Source organism: Aotus nancymaae, unplaced genomic scaffold (genome assembly GCF_030222135.1).
Source record: "Aotus nancymaae isolate 86718 unplaced genomic scaffold, 86718_ANA_hifiasm-v0.15.2.pri h1tg000006l, whole genome shotgun sequence".
NCBI lineage: Eukaryota > Metazoa > Chordata > Mammalia > Primates > Aotidae > Aotus > Aotus nancymaae.
Window position 1 is genome coordinate 69,002,437 of NW_026988417.1, and position 11,873 is coordinate 69,014,309.

The 11,873-nt window shown below is 36.7% G+C and overlaps 1 protein-coding gene across 2 annotated transcripts; it reads right to left on the reverse strand.

Moving 5' to 3' along the window:
- Nucleotides 1-889: 889 nt before the first annotated feature.
- Nucleotides 890-3,283, reverse strand: CXCL11 (C-X-C motif chemokine ligand 11). 2 transcript variants are annotated; one of them, XM_012447053.2, is made up of 4 exons: nucleotides 3,091-3,274; nucleotides 2,385-2,511; nucleotides 2,214-2,286; nucleotides 890-1,993 (listed from the first exon to the last, which is right to left on the reverse strand). In XM_012447053.2, exons 1-4 carry the CDS (start codon nucleotides 3,149-3,151, stop codon nucleotides 1,970-1,972), a joined length of 285 nt encoding a protein of 94 aa, XP_012302476.2. In that variant the 5' UTR covers nucleotides 3,152-3,274; the 3' UTR covers nucleotides 890-1,969. The 2 variants fall into 2 exon arrangements, with proteins under 2 accessions (XP_012302476.2, XP_064220565.1); XM_064364495.1 differs by having other exon boundaries at nucleotides 1,044-1,989; nucleotides 3,091-3,283.
- Nucleotides 3,284-11,873: the final 8,590 nt, after the last annotated feature.

Genomic DNA, 11,873 nt, shown 5'->3' on the forward strand with positions numbered 1-11,873 from the left:
GCTGAAGCCATTCATCTATGTCAGCCTCCCAAAGTGTTTGGATTAGAAGGTGTGAGCCACCACACCCAGCCAACTATGTGAATTAAAAAAAAAATCACTAAGTAGTCAAAGATTAGATTCCGGTCTTAAAACTATCCAGGGAATTTATATGGAAGTCCCAATCTCTACATACACATTTATTATAAATCTATATTATATCTATAACCTATATAATAATACAATATAGATATACCTGATTATAATCCTCTAATAAATATTTTTATTTTTCAAACATATGGGTGCCTATATAAAGAGTACTGCTGTCAGTCAAGGCTTTTGGTTACATGAAGAGAAACCAGCTCTGGCTCTTTTAAGGAGAAAAGGAATGTAGTTGGAGGTTGAAGAATGCACAGGACAATGGAGAATAAGGCTTGGAAAATGGACAAAGACCTAAGGGAGCTAGGTGATAGAAAGGACTAGCCAGAGTATGCTACGGGAACACACGTTGGGAAGCCACTACTGTAAGCCTTTCATTGTTGCTGCTGCTGCTGCTGCCAGGCTTTAAATAATTTTCTTACTAATAGTATCTCTGTGATGCCAGCTGGAGTTCAAAATCTAGGGTACAAACAGCTTGGCTGAGTCCTTGTTATGGCTACAGGAAAGGATCTTCTCTCTTTTGGCCTCCCATCAACCCTCACATAAGGGATTTTCCCCAAGTAAGAAGGGGGTTTGGACTATCAAGATCGCCCACCCAGCCAGCAAAACAACTATCTTTCCCATCTACCCATTAAAATATATTTCTAAACAGTTTTTCATGATGACAGATAGTTGTATGTTTTTTAAAATATAAGGCAAAATTGTTCAAGAAATCTCAAATGTCCTGGAAAGTATATAGTTGGGTTTTTTTTTCAAGAAAGGTTGTGGTAGTTTATTAGAGAAAAATGATTTTTATTCTTTAAGCTAATCTTGGGTATACCTAAATTTATATAGGCATGACCAAAGAAATTGATTAAATTATCTATTTTTCTAAGAGACAGAATCACAAAAAGTAAAGGTGATTGCCATATATATATATATGTTTATTTTCCAACATTTTTCTTTTGTAGAAAAAAATTTTATATTTCAAATGTATCCAAGATATTGCTAACATTTATACAGATAGATAAAACCAAAATGTACAGTAAACACACATATCGCTTCAAAACAATGAAAAAAAGTTGAAAAACATCAAATTAAGGCCAGTGCTACTAATTTGGTTATAAAATATGTGCACTCTTGCCAGTATCCCATAGCGTATAATTTTTTTCATAGTACATTTTATGAATTACATTTCATGAATTGGTTATAAAACAAAGCAAATGATGCATAAGAACTTTTTCCCTACATATTCATGTGCGACATGATATTTGGAGACAGAAATGTGAATTTGCATGAAAAAATATTTGAGGAACGTTTTATTACACATAGATGTTTTTGACTCATAAGGGCTTGACTCCGATAATAATGTCAATATCTCCACTGTAACCACAGATAGTAATATGGCATAAAGATCAATACAGACAGATGACTTCTAGAGATAGAAATGTTCTCATAATCACAACAGAATAGTTATAAGCATCAAATCTAGAAGATTCTCTAACCTAGAAATGCATGAATGTATAATGCAACAGGTAAGAATGTGAAAGCACTTTGTAAACCCAGACAGTAACCAGCCTTCTTAAAGTAGATTTTCCTAGAAATCGTTTTAATTGTTGGACTACTTTGGGCAGCGGAATTCTGATTGCCATTCATTCAGGAAGACTATGTTTCTGTTTTTGGTTCTTTCACCCACCTTCCATCCTTCACATAACAGTATAAAAGTTTATAGTCACAAAACTATGGAAAAATCTCAGTTTCCTACTGCAGAATTCTTGTCATTTCAGTAGTCACAATTAAACTTGCTCTAGGTTTTCAAATCCTCTTTTCCAGGACTTCATATGTTTTGTTATTTTTAAAAATTCTTTCTTTCAACTTTCTGGAATAAGAAAACAAGAATTTTACTTTCTTGGGCTTTCCCTCATGACATCTAAAAACATGTAGTAAGAAAGAGAAGCTGTTACAACCAAGGACCCCTTAACAATATTTCACACAGGATCATAGCAGAATCTATCTGTAGTTGTCCACTTTATTTTCTTTTTCAAAAGATCTGTCTTGGATAAAACAGATTATAACATGGGAATAATCTGGTAACTTACTTTGATTATAAGCTTTCCTTGCTTTGATTTGGGATTTAGGCATCGTTGTCCTTTATTTTCTTTCAGGGTAATACTGTTAAAAGAACATATAAAAGAGTCTTAAAGTTTAGATGCAAATACATAAACAAAACAGCCCGCACCATTGTCATCTTCAGCAAGTTCATTACTTACATCACTTCTATTTTGTCACAGTTGTTACTTGGGTAAATTATGGAGGCTTTCTCAATATCTGCCACTTTCACTGCTTTTACTCCAGAGCCTATGCACAGACAGCGTCCTCTGTTGAACATGGGGAAGCCTAGAATAGATCACAGCATTAGTTAGTAATGCATCTGATTGCAACAGATGGCTGTGATTTATAATCCTGGTGGTGAATGTGAGCAGAATATTCATTAAGGATAAAGATAATGATTCGTCAAATAGCACTTGACACAACTGTTACTGGGAAAAGGGTTAAGTAAGACGATGATTTTCTCTTTAAATTTGTAAGTGAATCACTATAACACTAGAAGCGTGAAAGAAGTTTATTGGAGATGAAGCTTCTTTTGCCCCTTGATTTTATCAAGTATTTTCCCAGGAAGCTTGTTAACATCGCTGTATAAAATCTTCTTAACAAACATGTAAAACTGTTGCTAAAGGCTTTTTGCCAGATGTTGTAGCCAAATAAAAAATTCCATGAAGTTCATCATTTCTAGTTTGAATAATCATCTCTAGTACCTTAAACATGTCCACCATTTCTTTGCCAATGCTGTAGTAACTTCTCATCTGTGAGATTAAATAAAACTTTATCATGTCTTTTACGATAAAAGTGGAAGAAAAGACATTTGAAACATTAGAAAAGGAACTTTTAGGTTGAGAAATAAAAAGTACTACATACCTTGAACAACCATAGCACCGAATATCACAGCCAAGGCTACAGCCATGCCCTTCACACTCATGTTTGTTTTTTGCTGCTGCTGCTGCTGTTGCTGCTACTTCAGGTTTGCTACTCTTCTTGGAAGGAGTAGAAATGCTGAACGTGAAAGGAAATTCAAAATTGGTATATATAGAGCATTTTATACACCAGTAACTTTTTTATGGCACAGGAATTTCCCTCTTTGAGTCATGTACCTTTCTTGCTTCCATGAGTTTCTGTTTTGTTCTTTTCTAAAGACTACTGTCCCTTCCTATTTGTAGTAGTGTTGAAAGTGGTAAGAATGTGAAAGCACTTTGTAAACCCAGATAGTAACCAGCCTTCTTAAGATAGCTTTTCCTAGAAATCCATTTAATTGTTGGACTACTTTGGGCAGCGGAATTCTGATTGCCATTCATTCAGGAAGACTGTGTTTCTGTTTTTCGTCCTTTCATCCACCCTTCATCCTTCACATAACTACAGAAAAAAAAATTCTGAAAAGTTTTTTTTTCTCACTTTTGCTTTTCAGTCCAAACTCATTATAGATAAGGCCTATATTATTTGACACGAGATGACCTTTATTTAATTTCATATTTTTGCCTATTAATGAGTGTCTAAAGAAGTTTTCCTGCATTTCTGTATTTATGTCCATATTGTTTTGCATTTTCATCAATTTTTTTTTGAGATGGAGTCTCTCTCTGTCACCCAGACTGGAGTGCAGTGGCACGATCTCGGCTCACTGCAACCTCTGCCTCCTGGGTTCAAGCAATTCCCTGCCTCAGCCTGCCAAGTAGCTGGGATTACAGGCCCCCGCCTAACTTTTGTATTTTTAGTAGAGATGGGGTTTCACCATCTTGGCCAGGCTGGTCTTGAACTCCTGACCTTGTGATCCACCTGCCTTGGCTTCCCAAAGTGCTGGGATTACAGGCATGAGTCACCGCACCCAGCCAACAATTTTTACTTTATATATTTTATTATTTATTTTATTTCGCTTTATTTTTAAATTAAATTGTATTATTTTATATTTATTCTGCAAAGTTTTTATTCTGGGCAGATGGCAGGGGGCTCAGTCCTTCTTGACGATTGCTTTCCTCATGGTGGCCAGGATGTTGCCCGCTCCTCCTGCCTTCTCTTGGCACAGATGTTTGTCCCCACCCTTGTCTTGATTAATTTGAGGGTGCGTTTGCCCTTGGAGACCATCAGTAACTTCATGCCACATACCTCTGGGATCATGTCCCGCACGAACTTAAGTGTGTTTGGTCAAGCGCCCACCGCGACTGTGCCTGGGCTTGCTCACGTTCTTGGTCACCTTGTCGAGGCCCACAGCTGTAAGATAGCGCAGAGTCATGGCTGCTGCCCTCAAATGGCGGCAGTGGTGGAAAACTATTTTATATATATTTTAGCACTGTTACTTAGTACATGAAGTTGTAGGAGTTGTGTTAGGGATCATAAAAAAAAGTGACCCTCTTTCTTCATGTGGTAATTTTACCTCTGAGATTCTACTTTGATGTAATTTCTATTTTTTTATCTTTATCTTTTCCTCTTAAGCTTCCTAAATCTTTGTCTTAAGTGTGTCACTTGTGAACACTTAAGAAAATCATATCCAAGGAGCTTTCTAATAAGTAAGCTTAATAAAAATAAAATATATTTATCGTATAACTGGTAATCTGTAATTTTTAAAATGATACCTTGCTGATTCTTTTTTATGTTTCTTTGATTTCTTTCTAAATTTAAATGTATTTTCTTTAACTTTTTGAAGCATTTGTTTTTTAATGAGATGGGTTGCACTCTGTTGCCAGTCTGGAGTCCAGTGACACAATCATAGCTCATTGCAGCCTCCTGTTTTCAAGCAATCCTCCTGTGTTGGTCTCCGAAAGTGCTAGAATTACTGGCATCAGCCAGGGTTCTTGGCCTTCCTTAAGTAATTTGAAATGAATTCATTGTTTTACTTTGATATTCTTAAATTTTTTTAAAAAAGTTTGTACCTGAATTTTTCTAATTATTTACATCAACTATCAATATTTTTTAGCTCCTGTCTTTGTAACATGAGAACACCACTAAATTTCTTTCAAACATTTCCTCTTATTTCCTAGTTTTACCAGCAAAAGTTGGTGTAATCTGGGAATTTGTAGCTGGTTTATTACTTTTAGATTATCATTTTATGTTATTCAGCTTCTTTTTTTGAGGAATATAATTTGCATTTTATCTTGAAATCATGTTTATTTAGATATAATCCTACATTTAAATTCTTTAACAACCATTACTAGTCTTTAAAACCTTTGAAAGTCTTTACAGTAGTACCCCATTAAATGAGAAATTCTAGAAATAATTCATAACTTTTAAATTGTGCACTTTTCTAAGTAGCATGATGAAATCGCACATCACCTTGCTCCATCACTTTATCCCATCACATAGACATTTTATCATCCCACAGCATCACTAGAATAGTGAGTAGAGTACAATTAGATATTTAAAGAGAGCGACTACACAATCACTTAACTTTTATTACAGAATATTATTGTAATATATTCTATATATTACTGTTGACGCCCTTACTGTGCCTAATTTATAAATTAAACTTTATTATAGGTATGTATGTATAGGAAAAAGCACAATATATACAGGGCTCAGTACTACCTGCAGTTTTAGGCATTCACTGGGGGTCTTGGAACAAATCCCCCAAGGATGGGGGGAGAGGGTGCTACTGTATTTTAATTAATTTCCAAATAGCTGGAATATTCTTTCCCTCTTTTCCATTCATTCATTTAATGTATGTAAGTAACATACTTACATATATTTTCCTATAGGAATATAGGAGAAAAAGAGACTAATTTTCCTGTAGGAATATAGGTAAAATAAAAGGAATATGTTCTTGGAGCTCATAAATCCTTATCCATTTTTTTTTTAATGTTGCTTTTAATTTTCTCAGCGTTAAACACATTAGAGCATAATTGTTAATAGGAAAGGCTCTGGAGTCAGCCTGTGTTCAAATCCACACTTGATTATTTATTTATTTATTTATTTAGAGATGCAATGCAATCTCGGCTCACCACAACCTCCGACTCCTGGATTCAAGCTATTCTCCTGCCTCAGCATCCTAAGTAGCTGGGATTACAGGTACTTGCCACCATGCCTGGCTAATTTTTATATTTTTACTAGAGACAGTGTTTGGTCATGTTGGCCAGGCTGGTCTTGAACTCCTGATCTCAGGTGATCCTGCTGCCTTGGCCTCCCAAAGTGCTGGGATTATAGGCGTGAGCCACTGTGCCAGGCCCTCATTCAATTATTTATGAGCAAGTTACCTCAACTTTTTGAGGCTGTTTTCTTATCTTTAGACTGGGGATAATAATAGTACCTTTTCTTTTTTTGAGACGAAGTCTCACTCTGTCACCCAGGCTGGAGTGCAGTGGCATGATCTTGGCTCACTGCAACCTCTGCCTCCTGGATTCAAGCAATTCTCCTGTCTCAGCCTCCCAAGCAGCTGGGATTATAGGCATGCATCACCACGCCTGGCTAATTTTTGTATTTTTAGTAGAGATGGGGTTTCGCCATGTTGGCCAGGCTGGTCTTGAATCGCTTTTTCATAGGGCTATTGTAAGCTAGGTATTAAAAGGTAATGCATATTAATCACTTAGAAAAATATGTGGCTCTCAAAAAGTATTAACTGTGGTTATTATTATCAGTGCTCTTTCCTAAACAGGCATACGACATCTAACTTGTTTTCAGCTGTTTTTCAGCATTAACACAAACACAACCACTTAATAAAAGATGAGTTGATATTGTTATAGCATACACAAATATTTTAAATTATAATAACCATGAATATAAAAATAGCACACTAATCATAAAAACCAGTTACAGAAAGTGCACGAAGGCAACAGCATAGTTCACTTCTTCAGGTGATAGATCCAAAATTATGCAAAGTAAGGAGAGGGATTGGTTTTGTGCTGTAACCTTTTTACTTCATCTCCTTGAACCACAAAATAAGCCTAATTAGGCTTTAGCAGGTGCTAATACAGATGTTCTCTTCTTTGATAACACTCTCTCCCCTCTTTACTGCTCTTCCTCCCAGTATTCCTGCCTTAGAGTTTCCTGGAAAGCACTACCCTTTTTTGTAGTAGTTCATTTGTTCATTTACTCATTCATTCAGCAAATGTTTATTTTAGCTGTCTGTCACATGTCTGGCACTCTTTTGGGTATTGGAGATACAACAGTGAACAAAACTCACCAAGTTCTTTCCATGTGTTGCAAATTTCACAACTTTCTGCCTTATTACAGAAGTTAGTCTGCCTGATTTCTGCTGGCTCTGTAGATGTGTGGGGTAAGATATGTTTTCAGGAGTATGACTTGTTCTGGCTGTATACTCTCTGACATCACATGAGGAAGATTACCTTCCTTCATAGCATCCCCCCCATCTGGTGAACCTGAGAGATCCCTGTCTTTCATATTTGTATACAAACATGGTTTTTTTAGCATGGAAATGCACTTTCTTCTCCTCTTTTGAATCCTTTCCTTCCTTTAAGTTTTGATATCTTCGTGAAGCCTTTTTCATTATATTGTGGTATCTTCTTGTCCCTTATACTTTGTAGAACTTACTGTCTTTTCTAACTTTATCCAGTAGAAATATAATGAAAGGCATGTACATAATTTTAAATATTTTGATAGCCACATTTAGAAAGTAAAAAGAAACAGATGAAATTAATTTTAATATATTTAATAAAGCATGAAAATATATTATTACAATATGTAATCAATGTGGATATGAAAACATTAAATGAAATATTTTACCTTTTTATTACTAAGTCTTCAAATTGAACCAGTCACATTTCAAATGCTTGATAAAGCATGTGTTTAGTGGCTACCATATTGGACAGTGAAAGTCTAGTTATTTATTTGGCATGTATTATATATGGACTCCATACATATTTTCAGCTAAAGCTGAGGTTGGAGAGGCAGAGAGATAACTGATTTTTTTTTAAACAAACTTCTGTAAGTTTCTTCTTTCTTTCTCTAAGTCATTATATCTCATTGTTCTTTTCCTTTGATTAAATGCAAAAAAGATCAGATACATTCTCTGTATTCTTAGTAGTGCTGGCCTTTTTTGTTGTTTCCAGAATTGGACTATTTTATTTTATTTTCCCAGGTTCACCAATTCAAATAAGTTTCCCTTTGAATTTAAAGACATGGGAGCATCCCAGGAAATGATGGAATCTGGTGTTCATAAGTAATCACCACAGTCTCTTTCAGCTTAAGGAGTCTGTAATCTGTGATTCATCTGAAATTTTATAAATGCTCCCAAATTAGCCAATTAATGTAGAATTTTAAAATGTTTCCAAGTTAGAAGAGATTAGGCTATTTAAAAATAATTTCCAACTCACCATTCACCAGGTCTCTGAATAATATATTGCCTGCCAAAAGAAAAAAAAGGTAATATCAAGGCTATTTTGTTTAGTCAAGTTAGTGAAAAGTAGGTTGGAAATGGAAACTAATGTTTCCATTTATTATAAATCAATATGACTTAAAAGAATCCTGTTTTGTGTGTTAGAGGGCAGATGACTCACTCCTAGGGAAGAGGCTGGCAGGCATGTAATAGACACCTAAAATAATGTAAATAGACTGAACAGATTGATGTAAAATCCTAAACTCTTAAACGGAACAGTAGTATAGTACCAGATGGTCTTTTATGCAGGGATTTAGATATGCCAGTGAATTTAGGGAGATGCCAGTGGATTTTTTGAGAGCTCTTAATAGAATACTACTGTGAATTTCACAAATTCTGCAGGCTATATTCAAGGCAGCCATTAGGCACTGGGTAAGACTCTATTTTTTTTTTTACCAAAAACTTGGAGTAAATTGTATGAACGACATTAAAGTCATTAAAACATTGAGGAATAGTGCATGTTTTATTGCCATTGAAAAGAGTTCCAAAGTGATGATGAATTTTTCTTTTTGAGACAGAGTATTGCTCCATTGCCCAAGCTGGAGTGCAGTGGCACGATCTCAGCTGACTATAGCATCTGCCTCTCAGGCTCAAATCATCTTCCCACTTCAGCCTCCAGAGTAGCTGGGAGTATAGGCATGCACTGCCACAGCCAGCTAATGTTTTTGTAATTTTAGTAGAGACGAGGTTTTGCCATGTTGCCCAGGCTGATTTCCAATTCCTGGGCTCAAGTGATCTTCCCACCTCAGCCTCCCAAAGTGCTGCGATTACTGGCATAAGCCTGTGCCTGGCTGAAAATTTTAAATAAGCATGTTTCTGAGTTTTTGTGCGGGCTCTCTCTCTCTCTCTCTCTCTCTTACATTCTCTCTCTCTCTCTTTTTGAGACAGAGTTTTGCTCTTGTTGCCCAGGCTGGAGGGCAATAATATGATCTCGGCTCACTGCAACCTCCACCTCCTGGGTTCAAGCGATTCTCCAACCTCAGCCTCCCAAGCTGGGATTAGGGGCGCCGCCACCACGCCTGGCTAATTTTTTTTGTATTTTTATTAGAGATGGGGTTTTGCCATGCTCACGCCTATAATCCCAGCACTTTGGGAGTCTGAGGTGGGTGGATCGCCTGAGGTCAGGAGTTTGAGGCCAGCCTGGCCAATATGCTTTATCTCTTTGTGAGACTTTGACATAAGAAGACATTTCCAAAGGTTGTATTCTGCTAATGTAGTCTGGTATTTGAGAATGAGATATACCAGAACTCACATTTTATAAGGATGACTTCATCCTTGATATGTGCTACCCCAAACATTGCAGTCTCAAGTGCATGCACAAAAGAAGGGCCAGTTTTCAGTGTCTACCCCATCAACATATGGACCTTCCCATGCTTGAGAGAACCACTAGTAGCTATCTGCCTTTCCTTCCTTGTCAGTATAAATTTGGGGGATACAAATACAATTTTGTTACATGGGTATATTGCCTAGTGGTGAAATTAGGGGTTTTAGTGTATCCATCACCAGAATAATGTACATCGTACCCATTAAGTAGTTTCTCATCATCCACCGACCCCAACCCTGCCAAGTCTCCATTGTCTATCATTCCACACTCTACGTCTATGTATACACACCATTTAGCTCTCACTTATAAGTGAGAACATGTGTGTATCCAATTTCTTTTTTTTCTTTTTTTTTTTTTAGGACAGTCTTGCTCTGTCACCCAGGGTGACATGATCACAGCTTGCTGCAACCCCTGCCTTCCAGATTCAAGCAATTCTCATGTCTCAGCCTCCCAAGTTGCTAGGATTACAGGCCTGTGCTACCACCCCAGGCTAATTTTTGTATTTTTGGTAGAGACAGGGTTTCACCATGTTGGCCAGGTTGGTCTCAAACCTCTGGTCTTAAGCCATCCACCTGCCTCAGTCTCCCAAAATGCTGGGATTATAGGCATGAGCCACTGTGCCCAGCTGGTATGTACCGAATTTCTGATGTTAAAGGAAAGGCAGTTATTTGTTCCCTGAAAGTTGAGCACAAAAAGAACTAAGCTTTTAGTTTTAGTTTCCAGTGATTAAGGATTTGAAAAATAGTTACTGGATAGTTCAATTTCCTTTGCTTTTTTTTTTTTGAGATGGAGTCTTGCCCTGTCCCCTGAGCTGGAGTGCGATGGTAAGATCTTGGCTCAATGCAATTTTCGCCTCCCAGATCCTAGCGATTCTCCTGCCTCAGCCTCCTGAGTAACCCAGCTAATTTTTGTATTTTTAGTGAGAAGGTTTCACCATGTTGGCCAGGCTGGTCTTGAACTCCTGACCTCAGGTGATCCACCTGCCTCGGTCTCCCAAAGTGCTGGGATTACAGGCATGAGCCTCCTCACCTGTCCCGTACTTTGCTTTTAACTATGCCTGTTCATGCTGATCACATACAGGTTATTTCTATCTTGTTACTGGAATCCAGATTTCTCATTGGCTTAATTAAATTTATTGCACAGGAGGAGGCTTCCTGAAACATTTAAGCTATACCTGATTTATTAAACTACAGCTCTTTCATTTTCTTATAAATCAATTAAGAATTTGATCTACCATTCCTCTTCTGAAAAGAAAACAGTATTTCTCTACCATTTTGGTAGAAGAGTTATTTAAAAAACAACTGTTATTTGTCTCTTTTTACAACCTGGCAAAGCACAGTGTGTAAATATTGTTTGTTTTATCTATAACCAAATTTAATTGTCTTGGAATATTACTTTTTGCCAAGTCTACTGCCAAGCTAATTTCATTAGGGTATAATTAACAGTTGTCAAAAAAAAAAAAAAACTGCTTGATTTGTTTCCACAGTAATTCAGAAAGAAAAAAAAACATGGATTTAAAATCAATTTTGCTTCCCTTTCAAATTGTAGGCAAAATTCAAAGTTGCATATGTTAAAATTTAGAACACAGAAGTAGAAATAATCAAGTTTTGTTAACCCATTGAATAGACTAACCCTCTTTTCTGTGTCTTCTATACCTCTGTCAGAATGTTTGCTGTCATTTGCATGTATTTGAGCCAGGAGCAACGGGTTGTACAAAACAACTTCAGCATCACCATAAACTTCAGAGCAATCGTTTTTCTCACAACAAAGGCAGTTCTGTGCATGGCCTTCAGTTGGCTGCCTGGAAAATGACTGCACTCGACAACTGCCAGGTCAATGTAGACGTTCATGTTAATTTTCCAAGTTGGGGAACAACATGCCTATTGTTAGGAGATAGAAACATGTGAGAGATTAGCAATGAGCAACTTCACAAACAACTAGCTGAAGGAAGCTTGATTCAATAAGAAAGGAGAAAACTGTACAGTAGCTTCACTTATTGCCTCT

Coding starts and splice junctions, on each gene's coding strand:
- CXCL11 (XM_064364495.1), bottom strand. CDS start 3,151: ATGAGTGTGAAGGGCATGGCTGTAGCCTTGGCTGTGATATTCGGTGCT. Junction 2,512..3,090: donor CGGTGCTATGGTTGTTCAAG/GTATGTAGTACT, acceptor GATCTATTCTAG/GCTTCCCCATGTTCAACAGA. Junction 1,990..2,213: donor AAGGAAAGCTTATAATCAAA/GTAAGTTACCAG, acceptor TATTCCAGAAAG/TTGAAAGAAAGAATTTTTAA.